The following is a 21,284-nucleotide window of genomic DNA, read 5'->3' on the forward strand; positions in this document are numbered from 1 at the left end:
TCAAGAAGAAATTGGCTCACAGATAAGAACAGGCCCGTCAGAAACAGCCTATTCGACGAATGGAAGGGCACAGTTCTAGAGGTCCTCAGAAAAGCACTATTACACCTATAAAACGTTCTCAAGCCATAGGTGTATAGCGGATTTGAAACTTCCAAGAGTTTCAAAACAGGAACGTTCATTATAAGCGTAACCCACAGTGGGGGCATAGAGGTCCTCCTCGAGGTCGATATCCTTACTTCCATGGCCGAGCAGAGGGTATCCAAGGGGCAGAGGACGAAGAGGACGACAGCCACCCAAGGTATCTTTAGTTGACAAAGTTAAGGGGGCAACACCTTCTGTGCACTCTCGAATAGGCTTCCCGACTGATGGAGAGACGTATCCAAAGGGTCTTTCCTCCACTGTGAAGTTGGATAAAGGAAAAGCAGTGGTTACTGCTTCTGAGGGTGATAAAAATAAGGTTGCTAGTTTAGATGAAGAGTACTTTGAAGAAGGAGAAGATAAAATGGTCAGTAACATTTCGATTATCCCAACTGAGTATCTAGGAGAATATGAGGATAATCCAGTGGAGGATTATGATATTGATGATGAGGAAGCCTTTTCATTCATTCGATATGAGGATGAACCTGGTTATTTTCAAAGTCCTTCCGAGAAACAAAAATCTCGTTTGCGCCCACTACACATTACCGCAACCATGAGTGGGATCAAAATAAACAAAGTTCTGATTGATGGAGGAGCAACTATTAGCCTCATACCAAAAAGGATGTTGATGAAGGTCGGAAAACATCTTGATGATTTAATCCCTACTAATATTTCAGTAACAGATTTCAGTGGTGCTTTAATCCCTGCTAAAGGTTTGGTTACTTTGGGAGTGAAAGTTGGATCCTTTGATCAAAGCACCGTCTTCGTTGTGGTGTCTTCAAAGGCTAGTTATAACGCCTTACTAGGACGTGATTGGATGCATGGAGTTGGGTTTGTGCCGTCAACTATGCCTCAAAGTATTCTCCTTTGGACAGATGATGGAAAATCTTAAGTAGTTAAGGCTGATTCGAATCTGTATGTCGAGCAGTTACACATCGACTTCAGGGTGTATAGTCCTAAATTGAAACCTTTGAATGTTGACAGAGTACTTAATTCTTTCAATTGTGAAGGGTGCTATCTAACTTTAGAAGGTTTAAGTGCGAAGCGTCTTTATCCACAACTCAGTATTATTCCGACTTGGTGGGATTGTTCAACATAAGCGGTGATTCGAGGACGTTCTTCGATGGCAAATGAACAAGATGTCTCGAATTATCTGGTAACTTTAAATAATTATTTAAGTAATTTCCTTTCAGTAGAGAATAAAAGCGATTCTTCTTATGAAGTTGAGTCATTTAGAAAAGTAGTTTCATCTTCTTCTTATAGTGTAGTGATGAGCGGATATTTTATACGCTTTTTGGGGGTATTTTCATATAGTTTTTAGTAGGATCTAGCTACTTTTTAGTATATTTTTATTAGTTTTTATACAAAAATCATATTTCTAGACTTTACTATGGGTTTGTGTATTTTTCTGTGATTTCACGTATTTTCTGGCTGAAATTGAGGGACCTGAGAAAAAATCTGATTCAAGGCTGAAAAAGGACTACAGATGCTGTTGGATTCTGACCTCCCTGCACTCGAAATGGATTTTCTGGAGCTACAGAAGCCCAATTGGCGCGCTCTTAATTGCGTTTGAAAGTACACATTCAGGGCTTTCCAGCAATATATAATAGTCCATACTTTGCTCAAGTTTTGACAACGCAAACTGGCGTTCAAACGCCAACTTCCTGCCCTATTCTGAAGTTAAACGCCAAAAACAGGTTACAAACCAGAGTTAAACGCCACAAACAGGCTGCAAGCTGGTGTTTAACTCCGAGAAAAGCCTCTACACGTGAAAGCTTCAATGCTCAGCCCAAGCACACACCAAGTGAGCCTGGAAGTGGATTTCTGCACTATCTATCTTAGTTTATTCATTTTCTGTAAACCTAGGTCACTAGTTTAGTATAAAACTACTTTTAGAGACTTACTATGTACCGGATGACATTTTATATCAGAACTTGTATCTTCTACGGCATGAGTCTCTAAATCCCATGGTTGGGGGTGAGGAGCTCTGCTGTGTCTCGATGGATTAATGCAATTACTACTATTTCTCATTCAATCACGCTTGTTTCTATTCTATGATATTCATTTGCACTTTAACATGATGAATGTGATGATCCGTGACACTCATCACCATTCTCAACCTATGAACGCGTGCCTGACAACCACTTCCGTTCTACCTTAGATTGAATGTATATCTCTTGGATACCTGGTTCACAAGTTTGATTGCCTCTCCTGACAACAGAGCATTCAAATCGTGAGATCAGTGTCTTCGTGGTATAAGCTAGAATCAATTGGCAGCATTCCTGAGATCCGGAAAGTCTAAACCTTGTCTGTGGTATTCCGAGTAGGATCCAGGAAGGGATGACTGTGACGAGCTTCAAACTCATGAATGCTGGGCGCAGTGACAGTGTGCAAAGGATCAATGGATCCTATTCCAACATTAGTGAGAACCAACAGATGATTAGCCATGTACATGGACCCTTTTCACTGAGAGGACGGTTGGTAGCCATTGACAACAGTGATCCACCAACATACAGCTTTCCATGGAAGGAGACCTGCGTGTGTGAAGAAGACAGTAGAAAAGTAGAAATTCATACGACAGAGCATCTCCAAAACCTCAACCTGTTCTCCATTACTGCATAACAAGTATTTATTTCATGTTCTTTTACTTTTTACAATTAAAACTAAGAATCATTACTGATATCCTGACTAAGAATTACAAAATAACCATAGCTTGCTTCAAGCCGACAATCTCCGTGGGATCGACCCTTACTCACGTAAGGTATTACTTGGATGACCCAGTGCACTTGCTGGTTAGTTGTGCGGAATTACAAAAGTGTGATTGTGATTTTGTGCACCATGTAGGTTCGATCTCTTTGGTCGAATTTATTCATGGTTTAAATTCTTTCTGTTCCTGTAATTTTAGTAATGTTGTCAATGAAACTGCTGCTGATATAGCAGAAGTACATTGTATTGAAAATAAAGCTGTTGTTAATCCAGTGAATGATCAAGTTTGTTTCAATTCTAATGAATCTTTTGATTTATCTTTTGATTGTATCTATAATTTAGAACCGTTGAGTTTTGAAAAATATTCGGTAAAATATGATGAATATGTGAGAGGTTTCGATTCGCAAGATCCTTTAAAAGAGATTAATATGGGATCTGTTGATGATGTTCGAATTACTTACATATGTAAAGACCTTACAATCCCATTTCGAACTGAATTATATTATCTTTTGCATGAGTTTAAAAACTGTTTTGCTTGGGATTATCATGAGATGCCTGGTCTTGATCGTTCTCTTGTGGAACATCGAATATCGTTAAAACCGAATGCTCGACCCATAAAGCAAACGCCTCGATGATTTGCTCCTTAAATTAATCAAAAGATTAAAGAAGAGATTGAACACTTGATTAAGGCGAAATTTATTCGAACATTGTCCCTGTAATGAAGAAGAATGGAAAATTGAGAGTGTGTATTGATTTTCGATATTTGAATAATGTCACTCCGAACAATGAATATTTTATGCCCATAGCAGATATGTTAATCGATTCTGCTGCAGGAAATGAGATTTTAAGTTTTATGGACGGTTATTCAAGATATAACCAAATCTTCATTGCAGAAGATGATGTGTCCAAAACTGCTCTTCGATGTCTTGGGGCATTAGGCACGTATGAATGGGTTGTTATGCCACTCAGTTTGAAAAATGCTGGTGCAACGTATCAACGTGCCATGAATACTATTTTTCATGAGTATATTAGAAAATTTATGGAAGTGTATATCGATGATGTTATGGTTAAGTCGAACTCTGTGACTCAACACATCGATCATTTGAGAAAGGCATTTCACTATGCGGGAAAAGGGATTAAAAATGAATGCTTTAAAATGTGCATTCGGTGTATCAGCCAGGAAATTCTTAGGATTTGTTGTCCATAAAAAGGGGATCGCCATCGATAAGAATAAGGCCGATGCAATCTTGGCGTTATCCCCTCCTAATTCAAAGAGGGAAGTACAATCTTTTCTTGGAAAAATTAACTATCTTAGAAGATTCATATCGAACCTTTCAAGTAGAACACGATTATTTGCACCTTTGGTGAAACTTAGAAATGAATCTCAGTTCGAATGGACAGAAGAACATCAAGAGGCTTTTGAATTACTTAAAGCTTATTTGTCCAAAGCTCCAGTAATGGCAACCGTTCACCCTCATGAGCCTTTAAAATTATATATTGCGGCATCCTTGAACACAATTGGGTATATGTTGGCTCAAGATGATGAAAATAGTCATGAATGAGCCGTTTATTACCTTAGTCATGTATTAACTGATATCGAGACCAGGTATTCACCTATCGAAAAATTGTATTTGTCTTTGTATTATGCTTGCACAAAGTTAAAGTGCTATATGGTTGCCAAACTTGTGAAAATCATTGCACAAACTGACCTAATTAAAAATATGTTGACTTATCCAATGTTGAGAGGTCGAGTAGGAAAATGGATGTTGGCTTTAACAGAATTCGATTTACAGTATGTTCTAGCAAAGGCTGTGAAAGGTCAGGTCATTGCAGATTTTTTAGTAGACCATTCGAATAATCTGAATGACCAGGGGGCAAACATAATTGATGTTCATGTCGATTATTGGAAATTATATTTTGATGGTTCGAAACATAAAGATGGTGCTGGAGTAGGGATTTTAATTATCTCACCAGACGGGATTCTGTCAGAATTTTGTTTGAATTAAAATACCCTTGTTCGAATAATGTGGCTAAGTATGAGGCGTTAATATTAGGCCTTGAAATCTTGATTGGAAAATGGGCTTTAGAAGTTCAGATCCTTGGGGATTCGCAGTTAGTTTTGAAACAGTTGTCAAAGGAGTTCAAATGCAACAATGAGAAGTTACAAAAGTATTTAGTAACGGCATGGACATTGTTAACTTCTTTTCAGAAAGTTTCATTCGTTCATATTTGGAGAATTCAAAATGAAATTACTAATGAGGCCCAAATTGCTTCGAGATATAAGATATTTCCATAAACGCTAAGAAAACTGGCAAAAATTCGTCAGATTTTAGTGCCTATCAATGAGAGAGAGGGTTTGTGTTTGGATGAATAGGAAGATGATGATTAGAGGAAACCCATTGCCATTTATTTAAAAGATCCCAATGTTCAAGTTGATAGAAAAGTAAAGTTGAAAGCGATGAATTTTGTATTGATGGCTGATGAGTTATATAAGCAAGCAATTGATGGAAGCCTGTCGAGATGGTTAAGTCAAGCCGATCAAGATATAGCTTTAGGAGAAGTTTACAGAGGTATATGTGGGGCTCATCAGGCTGGTATAAAAATGAAATGGGTGTTATGTCAAAATCAAGTCTATTGGCCTTCTATGATTAAGGATTGCATCGATTGTGCGAAAGCATGCCAAGAATGCTAACGTCATGGAGTGGTACAACAGATACCAGCATTTGAATTACATTCGATTATTAAACCATGGCCTTTTCAAGGATAGGATTTAGATCTAATTGGACTAATACACCCTCCTTCGTCAAAGAACCATAAATTTATTTTCGTAGCAATTGATTATTTCACGAAGTGAGTTGAAGTTGTTCCCTTAATAGAAGCCGAGCAAAATGAAGTGATAGACTTTATCGAGGAACATATAATCCATCGATTTGGAATTCCCCAAACCTTGAGTATTGATCAAGGGACTATGTTCACTGGTCAGCGAATTAAGAATTTTGCAACCTCGAGAATCATTAATATGGTTACTTCGACTCCATATTATGCGCAGGCCAATGGACAAGTCGAGGCAGCAAATAAAATATTGATCATTTTGATCAAGAAATAAATTGGTAGTAGACCTCGAACTTGACATGAAACTTTGAGTCAAGTATTGTGGGCCTATCGAAATTCACCAAGAGGGGCAACAGGTACTTCTCCTTATAAATTGGTGTATGGACATGATGCAGTTTTGCCATTAGAGATTAATCTTAATACGTTGAGAATTTTGAGGCAAGATGACTTGCCAGTTGATTATTGTTGGAGTGCAATGTATGATAAGTTGAATGATTTAGACTCAGAACGCATTTTGGCACTTGAAAATATGATTCAACAAAAAAAAAGTGTTGCTCGAAATTATAATCGTCAAATAACAGAGAAATATTTCAGTTTAGAAAAATTGGTCTTAAAAGTTGTATTGCCAATAGAGAAGAAGTCAAGATTCCTTGGCAAATGGTCTCATACTTGGGAAGGACCTTTTCAAGTAATTGAATTGTATTCTGGAAATGCATATCGAATTAAAGATATCGATTATGGAAACGTGATTAATTCGATAAATGGAAAATACTTGAAGCAATATCGATGAATGCCAAATCAAGATCAATAATGTAAATAAATAAGTAAGAGCACAAAAACAGTCATTATACATAAAAGTGCTCAAAGTAGGTGGAATAGAAGGTGCTAAGATTTCTGCTAAGTCAAAGTAAAGTTGGACTCTTTCACTGTCCAAGGCAGAAGGCACTTCGATCTGGTCATATTCTTCATTTTGAGCTTTGTCAAGCTACTTCTCACAATCTTCTTGTTTGGCTTCTACAATGCAAAGCTCCTTGAAAAGTGTTTGTTGCTTGTTTTGAACTGAAGCCAAGGGTATAGCTAAGTCAGCTTTCCTTTTTCGAATTTTGGCCAATTTTTTTATTAATTTGGGCCAATTCTACCTCAAGTTCTTCCTCTTGTTTGTCATAATAGGCTTGAGCAGTGAAGGCTTGAGTAATCCTCAGATCGAATTCTTTGCAGGATGCCTTCATTGGTCGAAGAACTTTGCTAATTTTTTCTGACTCAGTCTTGATTTTGGCCACTTTTTCCTTAGCTTCTTGTAACTTATCTTGAATAGTGATGCAGTCATTGGAAACCCTTATAAACTTCTTGACTATAGCAGAGAATTTGGGAGGAACCTGAAATTCAATGGAGAGCCCAAAATATCATAAAGGAGTGAATTCAGGTTTGATTGGCTGGTCCATTCAGTAGGTGGATGTGATAAGAGCCTAAGAAGGGTGATTAATTGTTTGTGGGTGTGTCGATTGAGTTCTGAAGGAAGGCTGGATGTAGAAGGGCCTGTAGGAGGTGGAGTTGAAATCGGTACTTTGTCTTCTTGAACAATTCGAGTAACGTAGGCAACCAATTCTGCAAGATCAATATTAAAAGGTTAAGAATATATGTCAGGGACCTCAAATGATATTTTTGGACTTTGCGAAGTAGAAGGCTCAATGTTTTTGTTTGGGCTTGGAGATTTTTGGGGAGAAGGAGCAGTCTCTGGATCTTGAGTGGGTAAATCGAAAATATGAGTAACAAGAGATTCATTAAGAGTTTCAGTTTGAGTTGGAGATGGAGGATTGTCTATGTTTTGGTTTTGTGGTGGTGAGAGTCGCTCTTGCATCAAGTCGACCACTTGAGTTTAAGTTGGTGTTGGCAAAACAACCTGTATAGGTTCAACAGATATGATAGTTTGAGCTGATGAATGAGATTCTTGTTGCTCTGATCTTGGTTGGTCTTGTTGTAGTGATTGTCCAAGAGCAAATGAAGAAGATGTGATTTGAGCAGTTGTTTTAATCTGAAACAAGACATTTAGCAGGTTAAATCTTTCCAATTAATTTGACATATTCGAAATTGATATAAAATTATCGGAGTAGGTCTTTTTCGAATTAGTTGGGGGATCGATTCAGTTTCTGAATCATCATCCGAATTGGAAGAAGCAGCAAAGATATTTTGTGCTGGCTGCTCACTTTCTTCTGAAGAGCTCTCGCTTGATGACTGAACTTGGTAATGAAGGAAGATTCAAAATCAAGATGTCTCCAAACGAATATGATCGAGAGAGGTTTAGAAAAGTTGATCGAAAGATTACCCTTTTAGAATTATTTTAGGAGCTTTTCGAGTTTTTTTGTGGCTGTCTTGGTGGTGTTGCAGCCTCAAGTCTTCTCTTCAAAGTTCTTTTTGGTGAACTTTCAGTAGTTGGAGTTGTCTTGATGGCAGAATTTTTGATCTCATCGAAGGTGCGACTATATTTGGAAAAAAATGTAGTCCACCAGTCGATGTAAGATTTGGTTATGTATGAACTATGCTCATAAAAAAGGTGGGTATAGTTTGCTTTTTGTTGTTGGTTTGAGGAAAGACAGAGTTCGATTTGTTCCTTCAAATTCAACTCAACGTGACAAAGAGGTCGACTGTTTCGTGGAAGAGGAACTGGAATGGTTTGGGAGAAACCAAATTGTCTGGCAGTATAATAAGGAGCATAGAGAGTTGCTTTGAATTGTTCCTTTTTGTGTTGAGGTAATCCGGTAGGGATTATCTAAACAGCAAGCAAGTTTTCCCAATTTCTGTTGGTAATTTTGTCCTCTTTATCATCATTGGGAAAGAGAAAGCATTCGAGCCATGAAGGACCACAGTTTCGACGCAGAAAGGGGGTGAAATTGAGATCATTATTGTTGAAGTTTTTGCAAGAGTAAAAGAGAGAGAAAAATAGCCCAAAAATGATCCTCAATCGATTGGGCATCTTGAAAATTTGGTTGAAAAGGGGCCAGATGGAATCCTTCGATATGTTGTTTACCGGATGAAATGTCACCATCCTTTTGCATGAATGTTTCAAAAACTACTTTCAACCAAAGCTGGAGAAGCCAGAGAGGACCTCCTACATTAATCAAAGAGTGGTTTCGGAGACAGTTGACTAGGTGAACAAGTTCTTCGAATAAGTATCCCAGGATTAACTTAGCCAAATTAAAATTATTACCCTCATGTAAAAGAGCTGCCAGAGGGAGAAAAAATTTCTGCATTTGGACACTTTGAGAGCAGAAGACAATGGCATTCAACCAGTATAGAAATGCAACGTGTTCATCATCAGTTACAGGCTCATTTTCTTGACGCATATTTTGAGCAATAAATTCACTATAGAAAGTCCTATGGATTATCCTATAGTCTCGATTCGGTTGCACATCAGAGGTTAGTTCAGGAAGCTTATTGGGAGGCCAGTAATGGCGGCCACATCGAGTAGAGAAAGGCCCGATCATTCCACAAGAAAGGTGAAAATTGTTTGTGGTCCTGTTTCAAAAATTGACCATTGCCCCAATCATCCAAGGATGAGTTGAAGGGGTGAAGTGAGAAAGTCGAAGTAGGTCTTGGATACCAAGGACCCTCCTGGCAGTGTTCTTCTCCGATCTGAGGCATCTGTGCCAAGTCCGAAAGTCAACTCCTCGTGGGGTGATTTTTGGGTTGTTCTTGAAGGATTTCTAAGGATTGATGAAAGGGGTTATGAGAAGGTCTTGGTTGATAAGCAAATCTTCCCCTTGTGTATTGGGGAAGAAGTGAAGATGCTTGTTAGCACGCTCCAAAGTTTGAATAGGGCCAACGAAACAGTGGGTTTCGTCGTCGATATTAAAAAGGATAAGAATCCTTGTGTCATCAATTTGAGGCTGGGGTCTTCATTAATCTCGTCGTTGATTTGGTTGAGTATGTGCAAGATTGGGGGAGCCTGATGTTGAGACACAGGGCCTTTGCCCTTGTCTTGAGCAGCAGCGCGAGTTGAAGAGGAAGCCATTGATGAGTGAATTGAGAAATTGGTAGTAAGATTGAAGTTGCAGAACAGAAAGTTTAGAGAAGAGGAAAAGAAATTAGAGTTTCAGAAAGTAAGAATTCAGGAAATAGAAAAATGGTAAAAAATTTTATTTAAAGAAGAAGAGTTGTTTCTAGCCGTTGTTGCAGAAGAGAATTCAAAAAGGGAGGTAACTTCCTGAACAAGGTGAAGTGGTGGAAGAGAGAGATTGTAGATCGTGGGAAACGTGTCGAACGAACAAAAGTAAATGGAGGAAAATAAATGGCATTTAGTATTTAGTTAATTGCTTCCCGTTCATAGCATTTTTTAGGATTAAGTGTTTCATCTTCAAGATGATTTCGAAAGTAACACATTAATCCTAGGGGTAATTTGTTAGTCGAAAATAATTAATTTCAAAAAACAAAGTTATTTGGAAATCAGCAGGTGTGTGCTCTTAGAAGGAAGCCTGTATCGAGGAAGGCATTTTGACATTGACTTGAAGCTTAACTGTTATAGTTAGTCAAAGAGGTAAATCAAAGACATCAAGTTTTGGAGTTTGCTTTTTAAGACGTTACATTATAAAGCAGAGGAAGCGGAAACGGTTACATATGTTTTGACGCACGTGGTGGTTACACTTTGACTCGATTGGTTAGGAGATGGCTATAAATAGAAGAAAGCTCGAAGATACAAATGTTAGAACTTTGCTTCAGAAATTACTCACGCACACTCACATCCAAGGGACTTTCTGAGTCTGCTTTGAGTTAATTTTCTGTACGGTTCCTTCCACATGTCTTTATTTTTCATTTATCTTTTTTGCAAACTTTATTTTTCATGCAAATTTATCTTTCAAGCAACAGTTACTTTACTTGTTCAATTTTATGTTCCGAAACCTTTAATTTCCATGTCAAAAGTCCTTTGATTTAATCGAAGGCATTTTACTGCTCTGTTTAAATTCAATGCAAACCATTTTAATTCCAGTCAATTTTATTTTCAAAGCCCTTATTTATGTCTTTTCGATCTTTTCTTTAAATTTCGACTGATTCGAGGATCTTTGATGGACTGTTAAAAAATTGGTACATGCAAAAGAGGAGTTGGTTTCATTTTCAGACCATTAAAATCGAACCACTTTCGATTTGCTAAAAATCGACAAAACAGAGAGCATACGATTCTATTGACTCTTACCTTGATGATCATATATGATATTTAATTTGGAAAAACATTATCCATATGAAAAAATCTAGTCACTAACAGTTTTATTAAAATCTAGTCAACATTTAATTAGCTAAAAAAAATGAGTCATTTTATATTATTAGATGTAATCTCATATCATTGAAAATATAAATAATAGCTAATTGATAACTACAAATCACAAATTTATTGATGATTTAGCACTCTTTATTTTTAATTAATAAAACAAAAAAATGTGTATTTAATTGTATGTTAAGAAAAACTTATATCAAAATAATGTTTATTATAAAAGATATAAACGTAGCATATTAATTTTCCCACAATAGATAAGAAAAAAGTGGATACAAAAGCGAAACTAGACTCTTTTAAAAGTGGTTAAAATTCGTATATATATATATAAACAAAAAATAAATAAATTTTGGGACAGGAAGTGGAATAGGGTTTTTTGTGTGTGCTTGATTTGGATATACGCAATCTATATTGTAAAATAATAATTAGTATGCAAAACAAATGAGAATTTCACTAATAGAATAATTTTGTAAATAATTATTTTTTTTGCATCAAGCCATTTTAGACTTAGAGTTTTGTTTCAAATTGGTTCGTAACCTAATTTAAAAATTTTAAATGTTATTTTCTCAAGCCTCTTAAATTTAAGGTATTCAAATTAAATACCTCAATTTAATAACTTTATGTATTATTTATACAAAATTTGTTGGAACAAAAAAGTAATTCAAATTGAATATCTTACCAAACCTAAAAATTTTAGTAATTTTTTTTCTCAGGTCTATTATTCTACATTTATTGAGGGGTTTTGATATTCTACTAATATATCTCAAGTGTTAAATATCTTTAGTTTTATTGGTTATTATTTATGAGTATCAACAAAACTTTTAGAAATATATTTGATTTGCGATTCTGCTAAGTAGACAACAGAAAATTTGAATAATATAAATAATGGATTAATTTTTTGGTCCACTAAAAAAAAAAAAACTCACCCCAATCAAATAACAATTTTTTTATCGTATCTTTTCAAATTTTTAACCATCCGTCAATGCTGCTTTTCCTAAAAACCCTATTAGCACCATTGGTGCCCTACGCCAGTCCCCACTGAATTTGCAATAAAAACAATCATTAATTTTGTATGTAAAATGAATATCTATTCTTTTTGTATGTAAAATAAAATATAATAATAGATTTGCAACAAGAACAATTATCTCTTTTGTATATAAAATGAACATCCGCATGCAAGGAATTAGGGGGTTATAGAGATGAATTTGTAAAGTATAATGATTTCTGAAATTATTTTAACTATAATGAATGTGAAATTTTTTAATAGAAAAGGGGTTTATAGAGATAGATTAAATCAGCTTCATAAAAGATTACTTCGTTTAAATTGGCTATGAATAGTGAGAATATGTTGTATGAGTTTGATAAAAAAAAAAAGATATATATTTTCTATGCTAATTCCATTGCCTAGATGTTGTAGGAAGAAATACGGAAAGGGGAGATGTGATCACTTATAGTTACACTAAGCCAATTGGACGGATTGGTTCTCTTCACGGCTGTGTCTGCATAGGCTGCAGAGGGATCGAGGCGCGCGATCAGCCTAAGGGGTATTGGTGTGGGGTGCGGTGGCATCGACACGGGTTGGAGGAGGGGGGGGACAACGGAGCAAGGTGAGGCTACGGGGGCGTGCACGGGCAGCAGCTAAACAGCGTTAGGGAGAACGGCGACGTTATGATGCGTCGAAATCAGCAGGGACATACCTATATTCATTAAAGAGGGGCATTTGCCCCCACAAAGTTTAAAAAAAAACTAATACTTATATATATATATGAATAATTTGAAAAATATTTACCGATTTGTGTTCACCAGTCATATCTCGTTTACAGTGTAAACGAGATAAGGCCGAACGACTATAAATATAAGTCATTTATAGACTGTTCCTGGAGCCCATTTTGACTTAGTCAAACTCTTTCTCCCCTCTTTTTACCTTTTCCAACCATATTTGAGACCGATACAGTCATGGCATGCCAGGCGGGGAACAACGGGGACAACAACAGACTAAACGAGACGTCGCATTACGTTGGGGCGGCCGACTTCGAGGTTAGTTGCGTTCTGTTCAGTTAATCTAAGTATGTGGACATTGTTAGGGTAGTCTCGTAGTGACAAGTACTGAGTAAAATGCTAATTAGGGATTGGACTGTATGATGAATTTAGAGCAATATTTGCTTGTGTAAGATTGGTATGACTTAATTAGGTTTTGCTTACCGACATAAGTAATTTAGAGACATCTGTAGAGTAGAGACATGGTAGTATGTTCTTAAGTAGTAGTAGTACTTTGTTCTTAAGTAGAGTACAAAAATTTATTATTATCTCTTTATAGGTAAAAACATTTTTTTTTCATTCCGCATAGGCTTCGCCTTCTACTGCCCCGGCGAGTCAGCCATACCTTTCCTCCACTAGATGCCATCGTCCCGTATCTGGCTGAGACCGAATTCGGCGACATGGTGCCCCTCAGGGACTTCACATTTCATCTCCCGTGGGGTGAGGTCACTATCACCCTATAGGACGTGGCGTACCACCTAGGCCTATGCGCACACGGGAACTCCGTTGGGGGTGCCTTCGTGACTTTGGTAGGTGGTACGGCACGGAGACATGGGCCATGGTGGAGCAGCTGCTTGGTGCCAGGCTTCCGGTGGCGGCACAGCAAGCTGCACAGAGGAAGGAGTCGTTCACGCTGAAACTGGTTTGGTTGCGTGATCGTGTCCGCCAGATGCCCCCGACTGACGATCCTGAGACCCTCCGATAGTATGCCAATGCTATATTATGTTACTGATCGGAGGGTATCTGTTGACAGACAAGTCCAACAACCTGGTGCACGTATGGTGGCTACCGCTTCTCCGGGACTTCGCGGAGTGTAGGACGTTATCTTGGGGCTCTACTGTGCTGGCCTTGACTTACCAGTCACTCTGTTTGGCGGCACAGCGGGGCATCACGGACATCGCCGGTTGCACTCTGCTTTTGATGAGTTGGATTTATCAGAGGTTTCTTCAGTGGTGTTCACCAGATAGAGGAATCTACCAGTATCTGCTAGCTGCAAGGTAACAAAATATTACTTTTTCATTTTGCGTTAAACATTGTTGTTAATTCGTATGGTTTGTTACTTAATGAATCGTACATATCTCTGTTACTGTCAGGTTGGTTGGATTGCAGCAGCAGAGTAGGGATCAGCATCAGGCCAGGGTCCTGTACTGGAGGGTATCGATCGACCAGTTACGGTTCGATGAGGTTAGTCATGAAATTAAATATTTTGTTATTTTAAATACTTGCTGTATTGTAATACGATATTTCTTCGATGGTTAGTCACATAGCGTATGGTCACTGATGTGGGACACATTTTTTTATTCAGTTTGCATGGAGGGTGTACGATGACCCTGCTCTGTAGGCCTTGTGCCCGCACTGGTTCCGTGAGGAGGAGGAGTGGGGTACATGGTTGTCGGCTGTTCCGTTGGTCTGCTTCAATATTGTCCGGTTTCACCACGTTGATCGGGTGAAATGGCAGTTCAACGGGGAGTAGCCAGTGCCAGGCATTCCAGTGAATCTTGATAGGTATGAATGGTGGTTAATTTCTTCAAAGTTATACGTTGGCAGTTGTTTGTTATTCTGATAGTGATACTATTTTATTTACTTAATGTGTTTAACAATAGGTATCTGACCACCACTAGTCGTAGAAAGGATGTCTGGTGGCCGGAGCGCCTCCAGCAGTGGTACAACGGTTGGAGGCAGAGGTTCGACCCCGGTCGTAGAATTACCGTGCACCATACGTTCGACACTAGGCCTACCGATGAGTACTACGATTGGTGGCGTGGGACTTGCCGTGTGAGGCATCTATCGGGACAGGAAGTTTTGGAGGACCCAAGGCTGGTAGAGTTGCCCCCCGACGTCCAGCCCACTGCCAGCCAGCTGAGAGACTATCTGATCCTTCCGAGGGGCGTGTCGGATCAGAGGAGACGTGCGAGGGAGGTCAGAAAGGACACTCGACGACCTGCTAGGAGGGAGCGGGCCCATAGAGAGCGTCTACCAGGTGAGCCCGTCAGGAGGGAGAGGGCCAGGCCTCGACGGGCTAGGGGTGATGAAGAGTCTGAGGGGGAGGCGGAGTTCGACCGTCAGGAGGATGAGGGAGACATACCAGTTCACAGTGTCACTACACCTACAGTATCTTTTTTTTTTATCAATTTGAGTTTTCTAAATCAATTAATTAAGAGTAAAGTATCGCTTTTTTCTCCAACATTTTGAGTAAGTTTTAAAATTGTCCCTAACGTTTAAACTGTCCTATTTAAGTTCCTAATGTTTCAAAATTGACTCAATGTTATTCTGCCGTTAGGAATCTGTTAACAGAATTGATGGCGGAACAAAATTGAGACGATTTTGAAAAGTTAGGGACTTAAATAGGACGAACACGTTAAGGACAAAAATGATACATAGAAATAAATTTTAATTTTATCTTTCAATAATATCAATTTTTTACAGTACATAGTTATTCAATTATTTTTTAAACACATCTAAGCAAATTACACTAATCACATTACTTTCATTTTAAATAAATTTATTTTTTTTTATAATTTTACTCTTAAAAATTTTTACTCATCATGAAATGTTTATAGAATGACTAAAATCACATTACTTTATTGTATATGTATCTTTTTTTCCCACAAGTTTATGTACTAGTCATTCTACAAACATTTTATGATGAATACAAATCTTTAAAAGTAAAATTATAAAAAAAATAAATTTATTTAGAATAAAAAGAATGTGCTTAAGTGTAATTTACTTAAATGTGATTAAAAAATAATTGAATAACTATGTACCGTAAAAAATTTATATTATTGAAGAATAAAATTAAAATTTATTTCTATGTATCGTTTTTATCCCCAACGTTTTCGTCCTATTTAAGTCCCTAACGTTTCAAAATCGTCTCAATTTTGTCTAACCGTCAATTCTGTTAACAGATCCCTAACGACAGGACAACATTGAGTCAATTTTAAAAGGTTAGGAACTTAAATAGAACGATTTAAATGTTAGAAACAACTTTAAAACTTACCTCAAACGTTAGGAACAAAAACAATACTTTACTCATTAATCAAAAAACATGAAACTAATTATTGCAGAAATGAATATATCTATAAATTCAAATCCAAAATTCAAACATTAACTAAGATAAAATTAATTATTTTTCAATAACTTAATCATGAAAAGATTTTGATACCATTGGTTGGAATTTTAAGATTTTTTAACTCTAAAATGATTTATGTTAAATCATTAAAAAATATATCGGAGTGCAAAAATATATTTAAATTTATGAGTATAATTAAAAAAATTTGATTCTTTAATTTTTTTCAATCAAAATCTTTTGTATCTCCTATATAAAACTGAAGCACAACTCTTCTGATGAAAAAATAAATTGCAAAAACAGCTTTAATATATTAGGAACTGAAATTCTTAATTCACTATTTATATTCGAAAATGAGTCTATCTATAAACTCAAATCCAAAATTCAAACATTAACTGAGATAAAATTAATTATTTCTCAATAATTTAATTATGAAAAGATTTTGATACCATTTGTTGAAATTTTAAGATTTTTTAATTCTAAGATTATTTATATTAAATCATTAAAAAATATATTTGAGTACAGAAGTGTACTTAGATTCATAAATATGATTGAAAGAATGCGGTTCTTTAATCTTTTTCGGCCAAAACCTTTTATATTTCTTATAAAACTAAATCACAACTTTTCTGATGAAAAAATGGATTACAAAAATAGTTTTGATATATCGAGAACTGAAATCTTTAAGTCACTATTTATATTTGGGTGTGACTCCTAATAAATTTTAAAGCCCAAATAAAATAGAATTTCTAATTTTATTCTCATTTAAATCTAATAAAAAATAATGAATTATTCTACTTAGTATTTATAACAATAAATGAGATCATAATATATAAGTTATATATAAAATAGCCAATGTGATTAATTAATTATATATATTGTCCATAGATATATTAAAAAATTATAATTTTATAACATAATATTCATAGAAATACAAAAAAGAATAAAATAAATTATTAAAAAAATATGATATAGAATATTATAATTATTAAAAAATTTCAGCATAATTAATTATTAAATAATGTTAACAAATTTAATTATTTAATATAATATTTTTTTAAAATGATATCAATATATAGACTGATACTAGAATGCGCCACATTAAATTTTAAAATGATATTAAATAAAATATTAAAATTATTTGTGAGGATCGATTTTACAGGAGTAGAGGATAAGTTGGAGTTGACCAGAGGATGTTAGAGCCTGTTTTAATGCCTAGATGGGTAGAACTTTGAGGAAAGAGGTTAAGTTTTGGCGCATGATAGGTTTAATTTCCTTGCTAGAATTATTAATTCAGAAAAATATAAGAATGCAATAAAATATTAGATTTATTATTAACAAATATGAATATAATTAATTATCAAATATAAATTTGTATACAATTGATGATTACATAATATTTTTTGAAAAAATAGTTAAAAAGAGAGAAGTATGCAAATTAATATTAAAATATGCTACATTAACATACTTAGCGTAAGAATATAACTTCTTGTAAAATTAAAATTATTGATTATTAATGATTAACTCACGAATAATAAATACTAAAAAGATATAAAATAGAATATTATAATTATCAAAATTGTAAGAACCGGACCGGTTATCGAATTGGTCGAGTGAGTGGTTTAACGGTTCAATGGTTTAATTGAGGTTGAATCGTGATTGAATTGGTTTAATTAAATATAGAGTAAAATTATAAAAAATTCAATACATAATTTAAAAAATTTAAATTCAATTATTTCTAAACTAATAAAATTCAAAATTTAACAATTTCACAAAATAAATTATTCATAATTTATCATTAAAAGTCACTACCACTTCACAAAATTAAACAAGCATCAAGAGACAACCCAAAGTGCATTATTCTTGAACAATTTGCCTAAACAAAGAGTGGTTCAAACTATATGGTAACTACAACATATAATTCAAACTCAAAGCATCCCAGAGGCATTTAATCGAACACCTAGCACGCAATGTACAAATTCAGCATAAACAAACAAACTTCAGCTACAATGCTTACCCATTCAACAACTTCCACACTTAATACAGCCAAACACAATAATAAATAGAAGTAACAAAGCTTATATAAGCAAGCAAAGCATCAGCCAACCGAAAAATTTCCAATTCTCAAAACTTGCAACAAACTTAGAATCTACAAATTGAACTACCTTATTCCAACAACCTAAAATCCACTAACGGAAATAAAAAATCCAACTAAACTAATGTTGAACAAACTATAGAATTAAAGCTAAACAAAACAGCAAGAGAAAACAGAACAAAAACCTGAAGTACTAGTCAAAGATGGAAATGAAGAAGGGAGGAAAGAGTTACTGTCGTACTATGATGCTGCCACGACCAGAGACAGCAATGAGAGGTCGCCACACACCAAGAAACTCTACGAAAAGAGGATGGAACAGAGGCTCAGCTTTGACTCAGAGAGAGAAAGTCGCGGATTGAGAAAATTGAACCTACATCAACAGAGTATAATTGAAAAAATTTAAGACATCAACAGAACAGAATTCTAAAATTGAACCTACATCAAATGCTTTTAAAATAACAGAATGATTAATCATATGATTAACAACATAAAAAAAAATTAAAAAACAGAACAAGATGTCAAGAGAAGAACTCTGCATCTGAAGAACATCAACCTACTTCAAATCTGCCCTAAATTCTTCACTGAATAAAAAATAAAAAATTTAATTGAAGAACAGAAGAACAAAAGAACAGAAACAAAAGGCCAGAGCACAGAAGAACAGAAGAACAAAAACAAAAACTCAAAAAGATTGAAGAACAGAAGAACTCAGTAGTCACTAGTCAATACTCACCGGCGGCGAGGAGGAAGGTGAGCACCGGCAAACACAGAGAAGGCGAGCTCGGCGATGACAAGGACGCGGCCTTCAAACCCGTCGCTGCGGGATGCGGTGGCTGCGGGATGCAGTGGCGGCAGGCTGCGGTGGCTGGCTGGCTGCTCGATTGGTGGCTTGTTGTGGCTTCTATGGTTCCCAGCGAAAGAAAGGAGAGATAAGTTTGTGAAGAGTGAAGACTGAAGATAGGTTAACGGGAAGATTTAGGGCTTCGTTCGTTTAGCTTTTTTTTTTAAAGAACAAAACGATGCTGTTTAGAGGGGTTATTAACTTATTTCCGAATCGAAAATCCTTTAAAAAACTGAACAGTTTTGCCAGTTCACCGATTAACTGTCGGTTCGACCGATTTTTTCATCGATTTTTTGTCAGGCGGTTTAGAAGCTTACCTGAACCGATTAGGTAACCGATTTTTAGTTAATCTGATTGAACCGACCGATCCCGTTCGAATTTCAAAACAATGAGAATTATTGACAAATCTTAACATACATAATCATAAATGTTAATTTCCGTATAATTGATTATATAATATTTTTTAAAAAAATAATTAAAAAGAAAAACATATGTAAAGTGATGTCAGAATGTATCACGTCAGTATGTTTGGTGCCAAAATATAACCTGTCATAGAATAATATAATAATGATAAAGATATAATGATAATTATTAATTATTGATGATTGACTCACTAAAATATAAAAAAAATCATAATAATTACTATAAAGATATGGAATAGAATATTTAAATCATTGACAAATCTGAATATAAATAATTATTAAATATTAATTTATATATAATTAATTAATAATACTTTCTTAAAAAATAATTGAGAAGAAAAAAAATATATGTAAAATGACACCAGAATGCATGGGTCGCGTCAGTATATTGGGTGCCATAATATAATACGTCATAGAATAATATAATGATATAATATAAATAAATATAACATATATAATTACAATAATAATGATTTTATATATAAAAGTAATAAAAAAATAAATTATAAAATTATAAATTAAAATTTTAATTAAATATATTTTTTATTATTTATTTATATAAGTATTTAATATTATAAATTTAATTTTATTAATTTCAATCAAAATACTAACCAAAATATATTTGAGATAAAGCAGAACATCCAATAAATAGAATTAAAATACAGATTTTCGATGCCTGAGTTAAAATAGGAATAGCATGGTTTCACACGTGAGTGGATTCTCTCAAGTGGAAAAAAAAATTGGATGATATCTAATATTTAATTTTATCATTTATTATTCTTTTTTTCTTATTTATATTTGGTCCTACTTATAAAATTAAAGATAAAAGATCACACTTTATTTTTTCAAGTGTTAAAAAAATAGAGAGAATCCATTTCTGTTTCACAGAAACTAAGGAAAAAAGCTAATTAAAGTGGCTCTATTTTTTTTGTCGGAGTTGCATTGTCCATCATGAAAATAGACAGAGACTAAATTGACAGTTCACTTGATAAGAAACAGCGAACAGGCAGGCGGCCGACTGGCTGTGATTGGTAATACCAAAATCAGTCGTTGTCTATCCAATTGTCATCTTTAATGCTCTGTTTGGAAGAGAGACTATAATTAAATTATGTCTTAATATCATATTTAATTTAAGATAAATATAAAAATTGAGAAGTAAATTTAAAATTTAAAAAGTTAAATAAGATGATTTTTAAAAGGATATATTATTAAAATTCTAGTATCCATCTCTAAAAATTTCAGTTCCTGTGTCACCACATTCTTGAGGTGCTAATAATGGGACTGAAATTTTTGTATCCCAAGACTAAAATTTTAGTTTTAACTAGTGTTTTTGCTAAAAGGATATATTATTAAAATTCTAGTATTCATCTCTAAAAATTTCAGTTCCTGTGTCACCACATTTTCGAGGTGCTAATAATGGGACTGGAATTTTTGTATCCCAAGACTAAAATTTTAGTTTTAACTAGTGTTTTTGCCCGTAATAACATTGCGGGAATATAAATCTCTTAAAGTTACGTCGACTTTGTCTCAACATTATAGATTATGATACAAAAGATTTATAGAATCAAATTACTTTAAAAAAATCTCTGTTGGCTAAGACCTAAGAAACCAAGGTCTCTGTAGACAAAAAAGATTAAATAATAAGTTTTTAGTTATTTTTTATGTGAAAAGTTTAATTTTTTACTAATAATTAATTTTACATTATTCATTATCTAAAATTTGAAAGAATTTAGCGTGTATACTTTTATATTTGATTAGGTATTAATTTTGTTGCACAAATAAAAATAATTAATTTTCATACTTGTTATTTAAAAATAATTTTTTTCTCTATATATAGAAATAAGATATTAGTATAAAAAAATTTATATTGATAGTTATAAAATTTACTCAAA

At 34.7% G+C, this 21,284-nt stretch overlaps 1 protein-coding gene across 1 annotated transcript; it reads left to right on the forward strand.

Annotated features, from left to right (window-relative positions):
- The first annotated feature begins 5,302 nt into the window (after positions 1-5,302).
- LOC112778135 (uncharacterized) lies at positions 5,303-6,466 on the forward strand. The gene is made up of 3 exons (XM_072228342.1): positions 5,303-5,414; positions 5,721-5,822; positions 6,072-6,466. The coding sequence occupies exons 1-3, from the start codon at positions 5,303-5,305 to the stop codon at positions 6,464-6,466; spliced, it is 609 nt and encodes a 202-aa protein (XP_072084443.1).
- The last annotated feature ends 14,818 nt before the right edge of the window (positions 6,467-21,284 follow it).

This window comes from Arachis hypogaea, chromosome 19 (genome assembly GCF_003086295.3).
Source record: "Arachis hypogaea cultivar Tifrunner chromosome 19, arahy.Tifrunner.gnm2.J5K5, whole genome shotgun sequence".
In the NCBI taxonomy this organism is placed as follows: domain Eukaryota; kingdom Viridiplantae; phylum Streptophyta; class Magnoliopsida; order Fabales; family Fabaceae; genus Arachis; species Arachis hypogaea.

Coding starts and splice junctions, on each gene's coding strand:
- LOC112778135 (XM_072228342.1), top strand. CDS start 5,303: ATGAATTTTGTATTGATGGCTGATGAGTTATATAAGCAAGCAATTGAT. Junction 5,415..5,720: donor TTTAGGAGAAGTTTACAGAG/GTATATGTGGGG, acceptor TTCCCTTAATAG/AAGCCGAGCAAAATGAAGTG. Junction 5,823..6,071: donor TCAAGGGACTATGTTCACTG/GTCAGCGAATTA, acceptor GACATGATGCAG/TTTTGCCATTAGAGATTAAT.